This window comes from Thermobia domestica, chromosome 2 (genome assembly GCF_964235325.1).
Source record: "Thermobia domestica chromosome 2, izTheDome1.hap1.1, whole genome shotgun sequence".
NCBI lineage: Eukaryota > Metazoa > Arthropoda > Insecta > Zygentoma > Lepismatidae > Thermobia > Thermobia domestica.
The window spans coordinates 354,531,124-354,551,825 of record NC_137455.1 but is presented as its reverse complement, the minus strand read 5'-3'; the positions used below and the strand labels follow the sequence as shown (position 1 = coordinate 354,551,825).

The 20,702-nt window shown below is 36.5% G+C and overlaps 1 protein-coding gene across 1 annotated transcript; it reads right to left on the bottom strand.

The window, feature by feature from the left end:
* Positions 1 to 5,988: 5,988 nt before the first annotated feature.
* Positions 5,989 to 20,539, bottom strand: Rpe (ribulose-phosphate 3-epimerase). Its single transcript, XM_081749297.1, has 4 exons — positions 20,097 to 20,539; positions 18,129 to 18,236; positions 12,632 to 12,853; positions 5,989 to 6,286 (listed from the first exon to the last, which is right to left on the bottom strand). Exons 1-4 carry the CDS (start codon positions 20,337 to 20,339, stop codon positions 6,164 to 6,166), a joined length of 696 nt encoding a protein of 231 aa, XP_081605423.1. The 5' UTR covers positions 20,340 to 20,539; the 3' UTR covers positions 5,989 to 6,163.
* Between the last annotated feature and the right edge of the window lie 163 nt (positions 20,540 to 20,702).

Genomic DNA, 20,702 nt, shown 5'->3' with positions numbered 1-20,702 from the left:
TGGGAAAGAATTGAAAAGCGTTTTTGTTATTACTCAGTTTACTTTGTGATGGTGGTGTGCGTACTGAACTAGTAAGTGCTTATCTATTAAAGAAAAATGAAATGAAATTTAATGTCCCACGATTATGGATCAAGACTAAGGCAGACGGTGTCGATGATAATGAATGAAATAGTGGAATGAAGAAAGTGGGAGGAAGTGGGAAAGGTTTGTCCACTTGGTGGGAGGTGAGATCGAACAAGGGATTTCGCATATCAAAGATTTACCAGCCTTCTGTCTATATTGTGAGTGAGTGTTACAACTTATAAAAACAATAGTAAAAGTTGTGATAAAGGTTTATTTGCAATCGTTTTCCAGACGGTTTTGTTGTTCCTGCGGTAGGGCTGCGAAGTACTAATGCAAAGATAGTTCTAAACCTGAAAATAATAAAGTTCCTTTTACTTATTTCTGTAGTGATGATTATGAGCGTGACTTGTAACATGAACTATTAGATCTTTCTCTCAGACAACTCCTTAAACAACATTTAGAAAAAAATAATTCGATTTGATTTTGACTTTAGCGTCTCTTCCAGCAGCGAGGCTATATAAGACATAGATCTAGCTTAACGTGGAATCCAAACCACATGAGCTCCCACCGGGTATAGAAGAATAGTAAATTTACAATCTCATTTCTCTCCCAAAAAGTCAGAATAAGATAATCGACAATTCGTAAGAGAGAAGAGACGTTATGTGGCGAGCATGCTGGAAAATCTCTGCCACCTTCTCAAAGGAAAAGTAAGCTGATCTGAGATATAATATAAATTATAATATTCATCGTAACAGCTTGGAAGAGGAAAACGAATCCGATTGCAATTAAATAACTAATCAGCTAGAAATGAAAAGAAGTAACAGAGATCAGCTTGGATCTCCATTTCGCATAAGAAAATTAAACCCAAGTAGACAACGCAAAATTGTAGCGAATAAAGTTTGCCACGTGTCATTTAGTGATGGCTAAATGGATTTATTCAATCAAATAATTAAGTGGCAACGGTTATACATGACAACATCCGTGGAAAGTGCCGTATTCCTTTACCATGTGTTAGCATCATTCGTTGTTTGTTTCGCTTTTTAAAGTTTTTGTCCTCGAACAAAATCTTTTGCTATAAGTCAGTGATGTGGAAAGCTAAAGCTGAAAGTACGAGGAGGAGTCAAAATGTTCTGGAATTTTTGTTATAGCTCTTTATTACCACAATATTACCACACATTTACTTAATCGCTTTCAGAGGGGTAATTTCGGAACATACATACATACATACATACATTTGTTTCAGCGATCCTGCGATTGCTGGAAACACCGGCGAAATTCCTCTTTTGGTATCTTCCGAAGTTCAGTCGTCGCGTTCGTTTTGATCTCTTCTTTGACGGGAACCTTTGAGGCCCAATTTTAGCTTTGGGAAGACTAAAGTATTCCCTTGGTGCTAAACTATTTACAAGGTTATCAAGAGTCTCTGAAGCCGAGTTTCCGCCATTTCTACACGAACTTGATGGTTGGTCGTTGCTCGATCTGTGGAATTGCACCAACAGATCACCACATACTCCTCTGTTTAGGTACACTACTCGTGAACTGACAGTCATGATCTGTTCAATATACTTGTCAATTTCATCATTAGGCAACCTAAGGACAACTGTACAATCCGCGGCAAAAAACCTGCAACATGAGCATATAAGTTTATTGTGAAATGACGAAGTCTTTTGCTCCAAAATAAGTGTGCACGGGAGGAGGCTGAGGTTTAACTTGGCGTGATTCGTTCCACTTAGAAGTTATGTTCATTCCCTGTGCTGTTAGGCGTAGTTTCACAATAAACTTACATCCTCATGTTGCAGGTTTTTTGCCGCGGATTCTACAAGATTCACTGTGACTACATCACAAATGCCAAAATGCAACATTCTGAGAAGTTTTTGACTGCTACTCGTATGTGTGTTCAGACAAGCAGATGTAGCACAGACACTGTGACCAGGTTTAATGATACCGGTTCGAGAACTTGTGGATAAATACAAACAAATAAATGAAATAACGGGTATTCTAAAAATGGCGCCCACGGACTACAAATGATTATCCTACAAGTCAAAATAAAGCTCTATATATATTTGTATAAACTTTTAGAAACATCTTAAAAACCTTGGGGGGAGGTATGGAAAATTGACCTATTAACCTTCTCCTACTACATGATAGTGAAACAGATACTTTCTCCGAAATCCGGTGTTGCCAAGAAATTCTAGCTAGCTGACAATTCTCGACCAGAGGAGTGCGTATTCCTCTCTGTCACTTGAGAAAGGTTTTGGCGAAAAAGAAAGAAAAAAAAAGTAGCGTAGAAACTCCGAATGGTTTGGGTTGTTTTGTTATTTGACACTGAGTGGAAAAATCTTCCTTCTTCCTTTTGGAGAGGAACAAAATTCGAACTGGACAGCAGCTCTCGGCGAAAATAGGGGGTGAGCAAAAGCTGATCTCCGTCACATGAATAAGGAATGTAATGTCTTAAATGTTTTGGCGAAGAAAAAAGTAGTGTGGAAACTCCGAGTGCTTGATGTTGCTTTGTTATTTGACACTTTCAACAGAATATTTCTTTTTCCATTGAGAAGGAATGATCTATATATGCAGGCAAGTTGGTCAGTGTTTGTTTATTTCCCCCTTCTCTATATAGAAAGAAAGAACCCACATGTGTAAGCCATTAATCACAGGGTAATGGGGACCAAAGCTATGGCAACGTCGTTGAACGTAAGTTAAGTTACAATGTCACTAGTAAAAGGATATGATTGTTCGGACAGTTCCGATTACCACCCACTAAGGTTTTTAAGACTCTGCAAGTTCTATACCTGTCGAGTCCTCATCTGGAGACACAAATTGCACTATGTGGCAACGTCACAAATATAAAGAACCATAGATTAGATCTACCAATCTATCAAATAGTTAGGGATCGATTCTTTCCAGATGGCAGCTAAAGTCGATATGGATTGACACTAGCATCACTTAGTGTAGCAATTGATTCAACTGGCTGTTGTATTCGTAGAGTAATGCTAATGGCTCCAAGTCAATCTACGACGTTGCCACATTGTGAAATATTGATTCCCCATAGCGGCTGAAGGAGGCCCCGGAGGACATAATCATATAACATTTTCGCTTTATTTTGCCTTGTAGAATAGTGTTCTCTGGTCCGTGGGCGCCATTTTTAGAACACCCGATGTATATTGATTCTGATGTTAGGTCAACAAAGACATTATTTAACAAAATTCTCCAAACTCCTAAGGAAATAGATCGTAAAAGGGTGTATTAAGGGATTGTGCTGACTGGTCCATTATGCTCTGCTTTGACGGTTAGGTAATAAGGTGATGGAGGGTCAAGTTTATAGAGATAGAACGAAACTACAGGTGTAAAGAGAGTCTGACAATAATTCCACACAAATATAACTGTGTCTATTCCGATTCTGGAACTTATTACATAAATAACCAATAGTATCTGACTACAGCTTAATACCTTTTTTCTTTAAACAAAAATAGTGTTAGTTTTAATAAACAATTGTTGGAAAAACGCGCAAGGATATAGCTTGCTGAACTAGTAACGTTGTTTTTTCCATTTTAACATATGGCGCTTTAATAGCGTGAAGTACAAACGCCTAGTGTGATTAAGAATATCCCACCATTTTAAACTGAAAAACACTTATTTCCAACAACTTTACACTTTTTCGTATGTTTACTCATATTGGAGTTGGCTTTGGCCCCGGACTTTCGATACACCCGGTGTATATATATATTGTCATTTTGTGAACAATACTAAATATTGAAGTGTAAACAGAATATATATATATATTTCAGCTTCAGAGAAGAATTTCTTGGAAACACTGTGTACACGAAATTGAATTGTTCTGCATTATATCCATTATAAGGTATCCTGTTGGTGCTGCAGTTCCAGATCTTGGAAGATGAGAATATGGGTGACATTCTCTATATTCTTTTTCTCTCTCTTAAGGTGAAAATGAAGTATGAGATCGAAGTTTTCCATTTTTCTTTTTCTGTGGTTGAATTCATTTTCAAACTGAATATGCAACTACATGGAAGCACTTTAAAATGTTGTTTGAGTGTAAAATCACAATTCTTTTGATATACAAATTTCATGCTAAATAACAAAGTAAACTAATACTTCGTGGGAACTTGAATTCGATCTTCTGCTTAGCAGGCAGTTGATGTGTGTTTTAGAGCTGCATTCCACCAAACCGAATCGGCTACTCGCCTGCTGCCATTCATTTATTTATTTTCAGCAACATTATAACATGGGGAACGTTATAACTGAGGAAGGACCATCATTTTACTGATAATCGCCAATTTATATAAATTCGACACACTAAGAAATTTCTGATATAAGAAGTATTGTTGAACTATTATTATTATTAACCACGTTAAAGGTATATAAAGCATATTACCATATTTATAAAGTATATTATGCAACTGAATTTTTGCACTGCAGTACTATTAAACAGTACTTTTTCATGTGTTTGCGACAATTCCTAGGATGATTTTTTTTTTAAAGAAAGAAAAAACAAACGCAAAGAGCTTTGTAACGATCAATTTACCTAAGTCGTGGACTGCCTCTACACATACACTATCTCTACTGGAGCTGCGGTGGCTCTGGTAGAGCGTTCATCTCTGGTGCATGAGGTTCTTGGTTCGATCCCAGCTCGCACCAAGTGAACTTTGTAGTAGACAAATACCGTGTGCATGGGTTTTCTTGGGGTTCTCCCGTTTCGTCCAACTTTCTTCATTCCACCATTTCATTCATTTCTCATCATCACCGTCTCCTTTAGCCCAACCGGCATAACCCTGGGACGTAAAACTTAAAGATTTTATTTCATTATCACTATTTTTATACAGTAAACTCTCTCTTAACTGCGCATCTTCCAAGGAATAGGTCACTTTCATTATCAGTCACGCTCTGTGCTCCACAACAATAAACATTCACATAAAAGTAAGGTGTACTCCATTGAGTATTGTAGGCTGCCGTTTTTTTTTTCCCACTTTTATGTTTAGTGTGGATTATTCAATATACAATATTTCGTTCAACTGAGTGTCACTGGAACAGCTTGCAGTACCTGATTTTGTCAACATTAATTGAATTGTACACAGTAAACTTTTTTTAAAGCATTATAACAATGCCATACAATTTAGAGGGTACGAAATGGTAATTTTTCTTTATCCGACTACGGCTGTCCCTTGGTGGTAAGTTAACTGAGAGCCTACTATATTTCTGAAACGCTGTTTACGTAAGTGAAAGTACACTACAACAATACAATAACATACAAAAATCTCCTACAGTCCAATTTCCTTATTATTATTATTATTATTGTAAATTTTCAGGTACTTTCAGAGTATTTCAAAAATACTGAGCAAAGTAACTCAAGGAATAGAGCGTTCGCTTCGCATTCTGGAGGTCGTGAGTTCGATTCCTGCTGCCGACTATCCTAACTAGGGTTTTCTTCAGTTCTACCAGGCAAATGTCAGGATGGTACTTACTTAACAGACCCTGGTCGATACCTTCCCAAATCTTTTCCACTGTTATTGATGTTAGATATCCAGTATGAAATGGCTTCTGAGCTGTATCTGGTAACTGTTCAATAAATAAAATAAATAAATATAAAACAGCAATTGTGTAAAATTGAATGATTTCACTTGTAGCAGGCAAGCGAAATCAGAAGGTTTAGTTTCACTCATTTATTTATTTTAGTGTCCTTAATTAACAATTTCTTTAATATATCTTATTTTGTAGCGTGAAATGTGTACGTTATATTCCATGGGAAAAAAATAAATAGAAAAGAAAGAAAAAAAAGAGAGAAATCGGTATCTTACACGTGATTTTGATCTTGACCTCCCAATACGAAAGTAAAATTTCAATCAATGGATCATGTTTCAACACTTCTCGAGATTTATTTTTGGATTATTTCTTTGTTAATGAAAACAACTCTGATTAATCAAAATAAACAGTTTACTCATTGTAAAATAGCAATCAAAAAATAGCATTTACATCCATAAAAAGATCTCCCAATATAACACTAAACTTCTAATTCGCTCTTCACCACCCACGTCATGTTTGCCTGTCAGCCACTTAATAGGGAATGTACACAATAACAATTGATGGATAATTATCTCTCTAGTTGCGTTTTCTGAATGGCGTCGTCTACAGCATTGCGAAGAGCTGTTATTACTCGACCTGGGTTGTCAGCTCCAATGACAGCTGTCCCTGATACAATCATATTTGCTCCAGCCTGCAAGAAATTTTAAATATTAAACTTATATAACATGTAACAGATTTTATGGACAAGTTAATAATCACAAAGATATGAGTCAACAAAACTATTTTATTTACGTTAACATACTTTTGTGAAAAACAATATAGTGTTGTTGCATATGGCAAAACCAAAGTTTCACTTTCTTTCTCAGTTTTGCAATGCCTTACAATTTGAAGTCATTGACTTTATTTAAGCACCTTGAAAGCTACTCGAGTATAAGATTCAAAATACAGGGTTAGCCTAAATGATTCATTCATTTTGAAAAGGCTATATTTTCAAAAGTATTACATGTATACCCATGAAAGATATATGGAAAGAACCACATACTCACCGGCAGCACGAGGGGCACAAGACAGGACAACCCCTCATTGGCACATCTCGCATCACTGGATTGGCCGTATTGGTGCGAATGAACTAGATTTGTTCCCCTGGCCTCCCAGATCTCCTGATTTAACGTCCAGCGGCTTCCTCCTGTGGGGGTACGTTGAAGACCTTGTTTACGTACCCCACTACTGCAATCTTTAGTCGAGCTCAAAAGAACGAATCAGTGCTGCACTGCAGACAATTGACAGGACTATGCTTCAAAATGTATGGAATGAGCTCAAGTAACGTCTGGATGTGTGTCGTGTCATTAAAGGGGCATATATTGAACATTTATAGAGGGTGTATCAACTTTTTTTTTTCATATATCTTTCATGTATGGACGTGTAATACTTTTGAAAATATAGCATTTTCAAACTGCATGAATCATTTATGCTAGCTCTGTATTATTTAGTTTATTCCTTCTTTGTTCATGGTAACGTTTCAGCATGCTTTTGTTTGTAATTAACATGCAAATTTAGGATGCAGCAGTCATACAGACAATTACGAATACACACTAAGAAAGTTAAAACAATTTGAAAATGTTTACCAGTTTACACCACCTAATCGAGATTTAAAAATATAATCAAATTAGTGAAATCAGCTGCATTACACATCAATATATTATGTACAAAGTTTGGGTTCACATGCATTATGTTCAATAATTGTTGGTACAAATCGGGTCTTGCTACCTGTTGAAGTTCTGCATCGCTTTTCAGCACCGAGGCTATATGAGACGTGAAGATATAGTTTAAGCTGGAATCTGAACCCGGGATCTCACACATGAAAACCCGGGTCCAGTGGGAAGAGCACAAAGGAAGTCTGTTCGCACGGTCATTCTCATACAGTATGTACACTACCTGTATTTTGTACAGTTGCTAATGAAGACCTTGTAAAATTTGCCTTATGCTTAAAAACAACAAGTGACATCATATGCTGAAGTGCTGATCGTCTACTTCTGTGCAGAACACCTTCCTTTCTGCTAATACTGTCCGGGGTACAAACATCCACACAGCTTTCTACTTCATGCTCTCTCCTGCAACGTAAAACATATTTCTTCCAGGTTCTTAATCCACGTTTGATGATATAGGTAAACAACACCGGATCACTACGTGTAATATATTGTTCTTGAGATCCACGCTACTCTCATCGCTTTTAAAACAAATACTTTTCGTGCACTATTGCACTATGTGGCAACGTCGCAGATAAAGAAGCATAGAGCAGATCTACCAATCCATTGATTCTTTCCAGATGGCACTTAAAGTCGATAAACTTAAGTTTTTGTATGTATTACTGAGTCATAGAAAAAAAAATGGTGCCATATAATATTTGCCGTGACGTAAGTACGTATTGGTTATTTGTCTTCCCGTGGAGTTAAGAAAGCTACATGAATTGTGTTTTAATTGCCACGGAGAATGGCCCAAAAATTAACCTCTTGGAGCGCAATAATTCCAGCGTACTTTCATTCCTTCTTACAAGGGCTTCATATGTTAGTCAGCCGCTTTGAAACTAATTGAGAGAACATTTTGCAAAACAAGAAAATCCTTTCCCAAGTTATTCTTTAATTGCACAAAAATCGACAGTTCCTAAAATGTCTTTTCTTCTTTCTAATAGTAAGGAAGAAAAAATGGTGCCATATAATATTTGCCGTGACGTAAGTACGTATTGGTTATTTGTCTTCCCGTGGAGTTAAGAAAGCTACATGAATTGTGTTTTAATTGCCACGGAGAATGGCCCAAAAATTAACCTCTTGGAGCGCAATAATTCCAGCGTACTTTCATTCCTTCTTACAAGGGCTTCATATGTTAGTCAGCCGCTTTGAAACTAATTGAGAGAACATTTTGCAAAACAAGAAAATCCTTTCCCAAGTTATTCTTTAATTGCACAAAAATCGACAGTTCCTAAAATGTCTTTTCTTCTTTCTAATAGTAAGGAATATTGATTAAAAAGAGAGTAATAAGAATCAACTTCTATTTCTTTCATTGTTTTGCCTATATCGTTTATATTATTCCGCAGTTACAAATTGGTAGTGAAAGAAAAAATGTTTCCTTTTTTACTTGCAGATGCAACAATGCCCTTTTCTCAGACGCAGCAAAGCCTTTTTCGTTGGCTTTTTTCTTTGAACAGAAAACAAGAAACAGTTGAGAATGCTCGAAGAGCATTGCCAGAACGAACTTAAAAATAAAAAAAAGTATTTTTTTCGAAATTTATATGAAATTGTATATTAAATGCATCTGAATTTACATATTTGGAACCTGCGCATTAGGGGATTATTGAATTAGCTATATTAAGCTGTCACTTTTTATCACCATATATATATTGAAAATAGAGATATAACCAGTGGCCACCGGTTACTATTTGTTAACAAAATGTTTATCATCCTCCTAAGTATTGATCAACACCAATATCATCTCTCTATGAGTTACACAGCAAAAAAATGAGGTGTTGAAACAACACAAAATGACTACCACTTTAGTGTGTTACTTGTGTGTTAATACATCGTCTTCCGAGCATATCATTAATAACTAGTTATTACCTGAGAGAATTTGCATTGGTATTCATCGTTTAATATGAGCAAAGCTTTGCAAAATATCTCTGGCACTTATGCCAAGTAACGAATAATGTTCTATGTTTTCTGTAATCGGTCACAGTAATATTGTTGTAAACCTGTGAATCGTGTGACAACAGTTACATAGGCAACAGTTCTGCCATCTTATGTTCATATATGCTAAGACACAAGAATAACAAATAAAGGAAAACAGACGGAAGCACAGCTATCTGTGTAACTGTTGTTAGATGATTCACAGGTTTACAACAATATTATTGTGACCGATTACAGAAAACATAGAACATTATTCGTTACTTGGCATAAGTGCCAAAGATATTTTGCAAAGCTTTGCTCATATTAAACGATAAATACCAATGCAAATTCTCTCAGGTAATAACTAGTTATTATTGATATGCTCGGAAGACGATGTATTAACACACAAGTAACACACTAAAGTGGTAGTCATTTTGTGTTGTTTCAACACCTCATTTTTACAGTGTACGGTTCCCAAGATATGACTTCTTACATCTCCCGAAATCGGAACTTTCTTGGCAAATATCTTGGGAACGATAAGTCATAGAGAGATGATATTGATGTTGATCAATATCTAAGAGGATGGTGAACATTGTGGTACCAAACAGTGACCAGTGGCCACTGAGCAACTGGCCACTGGTCAAATCACACAATTTTACGATGTTCATGAGCAAGGAATCAAATCTCTTCTTCGATCTCCGTTGTTTAAGAGTACAAAAGGCTAGTACCTACTTGTGTTGCTCTTGTAAATTTACTTAATAAAATGTGAAATACGATATACGGTATTTTAACTGAATAAATAGCATGCTATTAATTATACAACCTTTCGTCAAACAAAGTGTTAGAAGCAATCAGGAAAACTAACATTCATTTGCATATATTCAGATCATTTCTTGCTCCACCGCTTTTAACTTCTAATCGCCGCCACTGTATGCAGACTATGTAATAGAGACTAGTAAATGTAATATGTAACTATCCAAGTACATTGGGTCGTATAAATAAAAGTGAGCACTTGCTTCTAAGCATTTGCTCATGAGCAAGCTGAGTATCGAGCACCTGCTCTTTGTTTTGGTATAAATAAAATTTTCCTCTACTCGTTAAGCAAATGCTCCGTGATAAGTAGCAAGTGCTCAATGAACGTACTTTCTTGTCTGCTTTCAACAATAGAGGGAAGAAGAGTTTTTAATTTCAAACACTCAAAAGTATTTACAAATAAAGCCGTTTTTGAGGTACAAATTCCAAAATATTTAGCAATGTGTACAAGGCATTTATGTATAAAACTACTTTTTAAGATATTTAACCACTTAAATGAGAAAAAGATACTACATTACCAAGTCTCAGAATCGCTGTTGAGCTGACCAAAACAGCGTCCTATTATTACTCGCTCCTTTGCAATGCATTTGTTGAACGCTGACTGTTCTGGAGTAGTAGGATTATGATAGACGGTCATTAACCAAGGTGCAATTCCATATCCAGAATCAACTAATAATAATGTTGAGTTGAGTTGAGTTGATTTTAGTTTAGCGTCCCGTTCAGCAGCGAGGCTATATGAGACGTGGACCTACTGATTAACGTGGAATCCGAACCACATGAGCTCCCGCCGGGAATCGAACCCGGGTCTCCCACGCCAAAGGCGCGTACGCTAACCGCTTAGCCACGAAGGAGCTCTAATAATAATGTGTTAGTGATATTATTAGTAATTACTCTAGAAATATCCGAGTTCTTTCATATGCGAAAGTCGTGCACAGAGCCAGGTCAAGTGCTATCTACGATATTAAATCTTTTTCTTGCATCACAGGTGGCCTGCACATTGCAACCCCTTTTCGATATAAATATTCATCCCATGGACTTTCGGCTTCTTTATAACTACATGTGTGCACTCTACTGCACTAATAGCATCCGGGAATGTATACCGTTGGGACCATTTATTCTTAGCTTCTTGAAGAGCAGCAGTTGTTGTAGGAAAGTGTATCCATAATTTTGTTTTCTGCTTAATTTGTCTGTACAACTTTCAAAAGACATTTGATACGGTAGGCTGAGCAACGCCAGTGTCTTCTGTAACAACTACCTGAAAACCAGGATCTCCTACGTACCTTAAAAATCATCTTTTCATAGCATCACCTCGTCTTTCAGTTGATTTGGGAAGGAAGTGTTGTGCAAGCCATTTAACATTTTCCTTCTTAAATTTGAACAATTCTTTATACTGTAGTTAGAATTTGTGAGTTTAAAGCACTTGCTTACTTTTATTTATACGGCCCATTATCACTCTAAATATCAATCACTGACTCTTAGAATTAACTTTACACTATATAAGTATTTGTTGCTTTTTAGTTCATTTTATGTAAGCTGGATTAAATTTAGAGGAAATATATTTTTTGTGTGGAATCTAATATGAAATGCTGCTTTTTGTATTTGTATGTCAAATTTTGGCCTTCTATCTAATATACCTTATAACAATGTTGATCATTTCATTACTCTGAAAATTCCTGACAATATATAAGAAATGTGTCCAAAAATATCAGTACCGGTGTCGGCCTCTTCAGTATCGGTGAAAAAGTGGTATCGGTACATCCCTAAAATTTTTGTTTCTTAACAACGGCTGAAGAAGGTCCCGGAAGGTATACCATTATATAGCTTTTTCACTTGATTTTGACCTGTAAAATACCGCTATGTTGTCCGTGGGCACCAATTTTACAATATCCAATGTATATATTCTGGAGAAATATTATTATTCAGCATATACGAATTCTTTGTGTGTGTGTGTGTGTACAGTGCATTCAAAAAGTCGTTCCGCAGTAAATCATGATAAAGATATATATAGAAACACTCCACTATACAATAAATGTTAAAAATGGTTTGTCTCAACTTGAAGGCACAGGTATTTTAGTCATTTTTGCGACCACACGAAGTAGAGAAGTGGTGATTGATAAATTGCATGTATCTTATATGTGATAACATCCTACAGTACTTTTAATAGTTAGGGTCGATTCTGATACTGTTCAACCACTTTTCAATGAATAGTTTTTCACATATTCTCTATACTTGTCACCCTCACGAAACTTGTGTTAAAAAGAGAGTTCCTCCATTGTTATACATACTTGTATTACTTGATACTCAACAGAACTCTGACTGACATTTGAGCACAACAACTGGTTACAATGTAACGCATACCGTCTTTATTGTGCAGCATATATCGCTACTGAGTTGAAAGTCAGTCTAGCTTATAGTCTGTGTCGGACATCTGCATAATACAACACGCATATACAGTCGGAGATAACTGAATGTTACAATCGTGTTTCTTACAATAACAACTACTACATTCACTGTGGAGCGATTTTCTGAACGCACTATATAAACTTAGCACTGTAAAAGGAAATTACCTCTGCACACGAGCCAATAGTATTTGGACCTACGCCGCCATCCACTTCAATATCTAATAAGGGGAAGTTTTGTCTCAATGTCTGAACTTTAGGCATCATGTCTTCCATAAACTTCTGGCCTCCAAAGCCTGGTTCCACTGTCATAATAAGTACCATATCCACTAAATCGATATAAGGTAGAATTACATCCACAGAAGTAGCAGGTTTCAAACCAAGACCCACCTACAAAAGTTTAAAACAATAAATCATACCTCCGTAATTAGCAGTACTACACAAAAATCATACGACGAAGTTAAACATTTCATTCTAAGCTTACAATAAATTATAAATCTTGTTGCAATAACTCATGGAACACATTCGGTGCGCTCAGCAGTTGGAGAATATTTAAAAGTTGAGTGCACTGAATTTAATGCTACCTCAATAGTAAGTGGTCGCCATATCTGTATTATGTAAAATGTACATAGTCCCTTGTGTTGGAATGATTAAATTTAGTTACAAAGAGTTGGTGAGGCAATCAGTTCTAGTGGGTTATAAGGATTACGTTATTCTTTTGTTTGTTTTATCGAAACTTGTTGATCGAAGATATGTTTAGGATTTAGATTGCTGGGCTTTCGCATCTATGGCCATTTAAGCCCGTCAGGTATGAGAGATGATGTCCCTCGGCGAGCACACTATCCGAAAAAAGGGAAAGAAGAAAGGATTGGGGAAGGAAGGAAGCGACCTGGGGAAAAGTTAGGTACCACTCCAGCATTTTCCTGGTGTGAACGAGGAAAACTCAGGTAAACCTCGGCTTTTTACACTTTTTCGACCGAGTGCCCCCATTGGGAATCGAAGGCGAAAGCGTTAGCGATTACGCTACGTGGAGCCACTGATTCAAAATATGCAACTGGAAAATTGAAAAGGAAATAAGAAACACATCTATAGGTGGATCTTATGCAATCAAAATAGAAGATTGAGAGCTAAGCTGTTTTTTGTAAGCTTTAGAGTCAATGGAAGTGTGTTACAAGTTAGAAGTACTGGTCCAATAACATAGAAAGATAGATGTGTTCGAGACCTAGTGACGCAGTATTATTTTAAATGCTGGTTACTACAGTTGAATTATAAAACGGATAATATTAAATATAAGTAACAGATAGTTGCTCCTTCTCTCGATACGGAAGTTGGAGTGTTTAATTAGCGTAGCGTAGCAAGCTTTCTTAGCTATTAAAGAGTTAGTAATTTGTGTTGCTCCCAGTTGGTGTATATTAAAATGTCTCCCTATGGGAGACTGTTCCTCTAATTGTAGGGGGAATTTTCATGTTTCAGACACTATTGAAATGAAATGAAATCTTTAAGTTTTACGTCTTACGGTTATGCCGGTTAGGCTGAAGGAGACGGTGGTGACGAGAGATGAGCGAAATGAAGAAAGTGGGAGGAAACGGGAGAACCCCGAGAAAACCTACGAGCACGGTGTTCATCCACCACAAAGTCCACACGGCGCGAGCTAGCATCGAACCAGGGACCCCCAGCACCGGAGGTGAACGCTCTACCAATGAGCCACCGCGCCCCCTTCAGACACTATTGTCATTTTACATGTAATGAGCTGTGGTGAAGAAGATTACTTCCAGTATCCGGTTCGAATATCTTCCCGAGGTAGCATCTTAGCTTACCTGAGCGGCATAATAATTGTAATCATCGGCAAACCTCTTTTAAGTAAGCATATCCCTTGTGTTAAAGTAATTACAATGCAGTGTATTATAAGTTTGAAAAATTAGTCTGGCCTATCTGTTCTTTATTTGTTCCACGTGCAATGAATTAATGAGTTAACAAATCAGTAATAGTGCTCAAATTACTATTGCTGATCTGCTATTTCACGGTTTCTTTTGGAGGAATTGTATCCATTTTAACATGGACAACTCATCTCGAACCAAATTTGGAAATGAATCTTCAACCAAATGATTACATTTGCGGAAGTAATTTGAGAATATTTCATAACACAAAAGTACTTCCCTCTTCAGAAATTTTGTTTGGTAATTTACAATTTAGAATTTGAAGAAGAAACTCATTTTCACTGTCAGATCGACAGTTAACGTAAAATTTAAGGAATAATGGTAAAGGAAAGGAATCTAATTTGATACTACAAAGAAAATAAATTCTACAATCTAATTTATCCCGTTTTATTGATATTTATAAATACTATTCGAACTAGTCCTTTTTTTTCTTTTTATAATTAAGATTGATTATGTATGAACGCACAAAAAGTGAATGACTGGACCAAGACTCGAACCCGGGATCTCCAGCATACTGTGCTGATGCGTTAACTACTACACCACCCAGTCCGCTTCCCAGAACAGCCACTCACTCTCGAGGTCAGTGCTGTCCACCTGGACCACGTGGGTTCTACCAGACAACTGCTATACTATGACGGTTGTAATTTTATATATGTATTAATAAAAGAGGAAACAACCGACTGTTTAACACACCAGAACCTCTGTAGATGTGAATTCTATAACGCACAAAGAGTGAAAAAGTGACTGACTGAACCCAGACTCTGTAACGAACCAAATTTTCATTTGTTTCTCTACAGAATTTATTAAAATAAGCTCTGACATGTTTTTTAATAGCTTTGTCCCAGAAAAAAAATTAATATTTATAGTAAGAAGAGGTCATAAGATGACATTATGTTTAGTTTGAGTTAAACAGAAATATTTAATTTAAATACTAAAAGTTTCACCCAATATAAATTACAGATATATTTTGTAATCATAAAATATGTTTTACCAAAATTATAATTTACTACTTGTACAGAAGAAGAAAAAGATTATATATACATATATATGCTATTGTTGAAAAAAGAAGTAAGAGATATAGATCTAATTAAGTATCAACGACAAGATGTAGTTAAGAAATGTTAAGTTAAAATAGCTCTTTGACGGATAAATATTGAGATTTTATGTGATCCTGTCAATAGTTAAGGTAATACATAGTTTTAAAGTGCATGTTGTGAAATGGATAATATAGGCTTGAAGTAGTATATAACAACATCTGATAATGTACAGACTGGCTGAGATGAATATAGAGTCGACGAGTAATGTTACATATGGATTCCGCTTTCAAAGATAATTTAGAGTTCGAGTCAATAGTATGCCGAGCTGATTAAAATTAAAGTTGATGTTTGAGTCCTGAATAATTACTCACAACGTTGATCTAATCTTAACGATCGCCTCTGCATATGCTGATATATATGGATGTATACTTTTTCGCAAGTTTATTTGTCTATAGTTTACGCTATTTACAATTTCTTAAGAAACACTGTATAGCATAATATATTAAATTTGAAAATGCGAGATCCGTAATCTTCTTAAAATCGAAGTCCGTATTCAATGCGTTGTTGAAGAGAGGATTAAGTGACGTTTGTTATAAGTCGAACCCGAGGTCTCCGACATATCGTGCAGATGCGTTAACTACTACGCCACCTAATCCGCTTCCCAGAACAACCACACACTCTCTTACTCCTGCAGTCGGTGCGCTCTACTTACAAGGAAAATACTTGGGCTCGAACGGATAAATAAGCACAAAAAGAAAAGCATGTGTAATTTTAGCAGTCCGAAAGCAAACATTAATGTCCGTTTTTCTGCAATATGCTGTAAACGTCCACAAGAGCAGGGCACAGTAGAGCACATGCCATAATTACAGGGCGTCTTTAAAGTCTGACCCCTGTCCATTTTTGCGAAAACAGTTGGGTGGATGTAAAAATCGGTGAACACGTATCGATTGTTTTAGGGGCACACATTTTGAATAAAAAAAAAGCTGTATCCTAGGGTCTCCCGAAGGATCGCAGACAAGGTCCTACTAAAATTGTCAAATGGTAAGGGGGGTCAAGTAGTATATCGTTGAAAAGGTATTGTGAAAAGAAACAAGTTCCTGTACCTTCAAGCAAAAGGTGACGTTCGTTTGTCTGCAATATTCAACCTTTCCTCATGCGAAGAACTAGCGTTTGCAGCTTTACTGTTGGGAGTAGCGTAGCGGTAGACATGAAGTGGGTTCTATCTGCCACTAGGTAGTGCCAGCTATTGGTGCAAGTTTGCACCATCTTGCAGACAAACTGACATCACCTATCGCTTTAGGGGTACTAACACTACCCATACTCTTTCTTCTATGCGTATGTGTTCGGTCGAGCTCACATACTTTCCAGGACGGGCAAATATGCACAAACATGAAAGCATGTGTAATGTTAGCATCCGTCAAGTAAACCGTAATGTCCGTTTTACTGCACGCTGGTGTAAACGTCCGTAACAGCACGTAACATACCGACGCGTCTATAAAATCTGACCTCGGGACATTTTGGGGGAAACGTTTGGGTAAACGGAAACACACTATCCCATTATTTTTCGGGGCACACATGTTGAAGGGAAACGTATTGCCTTGGAACTCGTAGGGTTCCAGACAGGGTCCACCCCACAATTTGTAAATGGTAAGGTGGGTGAAGTAGTATATTGTTTGAAATGTATTGTGAAAAGGAACAAGCTGCAACAAGTTCCAAGTCTGTATGCGCACCCTATGCAAAATGGTGCTCATAGACTCTTTCATGACAACTGTGTTGACATTTTGACTGTCTACCATTTCATAGAGGGTGAGCGCAGAGATTCGGGATTTCCTTCATCTTGTTTCCAACGATATACTACTTAATCCCATTACCATTTGAAAATTTTGATCGGACCCTGTCTGGGAGCCCCAGGGGACCCTGCGACACAATTTTTAATTCAAAATGTGTGCCCCTAAAAATAATGGGATAGTGTTCACCGATTTTTCCATTCACCTAACATTTTTCTACAAAAATTGGTCCGGGGGTCAGACAGTATAGACGCCCTGTAATTATGGCACGTGCTCTACTTTGCCCTGCCCTTACGGACGTTTACAGCATCTTGCAGAAAAAGGGATATCACTGTTTGCTTCCGGGATGCTAACGTTACACACACTTTTTTTTGTGTGTGTGTATCCACCCGTTCGAGCCCAAGTACTTTCCTAGTTACATCACAAGGCTTGAATTCGTACCTACAAAGAATGTGGTGTATAAAAATATATTTAAATTGGTTGTTTCCTGCTTTCACTAATACATATGTTGTTTATGTATATTAATAAATGAACACAGTACCAAAGTGAATCAAGTGTCCCGTACTTAAGGTAGCTGTAAGGTTAATCTTAAGGATTTATGTATTTTATTTTGTGTTAGTTTACTTTCGTCGTTATTTACATAAATCAGCAACCTTGTTCTTCAGATATTGCGCAACCATATAAATCAAAATAAATATATTTATTTTTCTTTCCTTTATTGCCCACATTTCCCCCTCTGAACAGTAGGGCCAAAGTAGAGAGGTGGGGCGTAGGAAAAGTAATAATAATATATTTTTATAATTAAATTTATTCATGAATTGATAAATCATTAAATTAATAGATCATAGTATTTAAAATAGTCTCAATTTAGATGGCAGTTATATATATATATATAAACAAGTACCTTCATTCCAGCTTCTTTTATCTTCCTGCAAGTTTTAGGTATATCCTCTGATGCTTCAACATGAAATGTATACTGATTTACCCCGGCATCTGCCATTGGCTCTATCCACTGAAACATAAAAAAAAAAAGTAAAGTTACTAGAATTTATGGATTAAATTTCTTATATAAGTATCCCTTTTAAAATGAATTATTCATAACCCAGTTCCACCACAAACTCATTTAGTCGTAAGTCATTAGAACTTACTTATATTATAAAATTGAAAGTGACTATGTTTGTTACGGACTGGACAATCCTGGAACAGTTACTGAGTCGTAAGTCATTAGAAGTAAGTCATTAGAACTTATATTATAAAACTGAAAGTGACTATGTTTGTGACTCCTAATCTCTTGAACATCTCGATAAATTTTTTGACGTAGATGCGGTTCTGACCTAAGAGTGATTTTAGCTATTCATTTTGACGGTAGACCTTAGGGAAGGGGGAGATAGGAAAAAAATAATAAAAAATATTAACTCTTGAACCACCAGACCGATCTCGATCAAATTTTCAACATAGATAAGAATAGGGAGAGCGGTGGCTCAGTGGTAGGGCGTTTACCTCCGGTGTTTGGGGTCCCTGGTTCGATCCCAGCTCGCACCGTGTGGACAAACAATGTGTTCGAGAGTTTTCTCGGGGTTTCCCCGTTTCTTCCCACTTTCTTCATTCCACCATTTTATTCATTTCTTATAATCACAGTCTCCTTTAGCCTAACTGGCATAATCCTGGGACGTAAAACTAAAGATTTCATTTCATTTTTTTAACATAGGTGAGGTTCGGGACCGGGATGGATTTTATTATTTCAGTTTGACGAAACAACGTACGTGAGGGGGATATATATAAAATCCAATAAAAATAAAAGCGACTAGGTTTGTGACCTATTAACTCTTGAACCACCCGATCAATTTCAATCAAATTTTCAACATAAACGAGGTTCGGAACTCGGAAGTTTTTTTATCATTCCGCTTCGACGGTAGATTTTAGGGGAAGGGAGAAGGGGAAATATATGAAAATGAGTAAAATTTAATAACTTTGAACCACTCGAGCGATCTCGATCAAACTTTTAACATAGATTATGTTCGGGCCTGGTAAAATACAATGTGTAATGTCTTAAGGAAGGCAGGATTTCAGAGCAATGACTTATAATCGTAATAAAAAAAGTAATCAACTTTGCTACTAACCCGTCCTCACTTGCTATTGCTCGCTCGGCATTACTATGTGAATGAAGTACTGAGCTTTGACCAAGAACTGGGATGGCATTTAGAATCTCCCCCAACTCGTTTCATGGCTCATCAGAACAGAGTACCTTGTTTTTGTCTAAATTGTGATACAAAGTAGGAAACAAGTCCTGCGGGACATCTAACCCCCTTCGCTCTCTTAGCTATATTTTGTGAAGTAACGTGCAGATTTACTATGTGGATCCATACACAACTGCATGAAAAACATACCTTTTTCTCTCTGCATTTACTTTCTGTACTTTCAGGAATCACTCCGTATCGGACGTAAAACAACATACTACTTCGGTTGCGTAAAGATTACTTTAATTAATACAATATGAGTAGTAATTAATCATAAACATTTCACAAATTACATTTATCTGCAACTACCTTATGGGAGAATACATGAATACCACCTTTGCTTTTCATTTCTGTATTTCCATGTAAATACTCATGTCCGAGGTAAGTGCACACCATTTTTTCATTATTTAAACACTGCTCTTTTAAAATATTAGAAATTTCTTCTGTAAATTTTACAAATCTATGGATTCGTATAGTAAATCTGCACGAACTAAAAGATACCCAAGAAATGAACCAACCTACACATGTGCGGGTCAATATTATAGAACATTTCCCTGAAGGATAGGAAAAACGTTGAATCGCTTAGCAACAAAGGATAAATATGAAAACAATCCCACTATGGTAACACCACTAACCTGCTCTGGCTTCGATACCATCATATGGGTTTCAAAAAATATCTCTGGGATTTTGGAACGTAAACACTTAACAACTGGATGTCCAAATGTAATATTTGGTACAAAATGACCATCCATAACATCAAGATGTAAATAATCTGCTCCATTATCAATTAGTTTCTGGGACTCTTCATACAACTGCGCTAAATCAGCATTTAATATTGACGGTCCAATCTTACAAGTCAGACCTTCTCTTCGCGCCATTTTTCATAAAATATATGAAATATATAACAATGATTATATAGCCTAGGTAGTACTTATTTATACAACTTATCCTCTTTCTACAGTGCTCTATTCTGTTTAATTAAGTTTTATATTGTCATTTATTAAATCACGAACTTCCATGCACACACACTATGACCACACGACCTCAGTACAATTTCACATGTAATTCAAGTGTACAGTGAACACACATGATAATGGTGTTTTGCCTTTTCTTTCCGTCCATTGCATATAGTAATAGATTAGATTAATCAGTTGTGAAGAATGAAATGGCGTACAGTACTGATTTATGGGATCAAAGATTATAGATTCATGTAATTTCATCGGAAAATAGTTACTAACGGT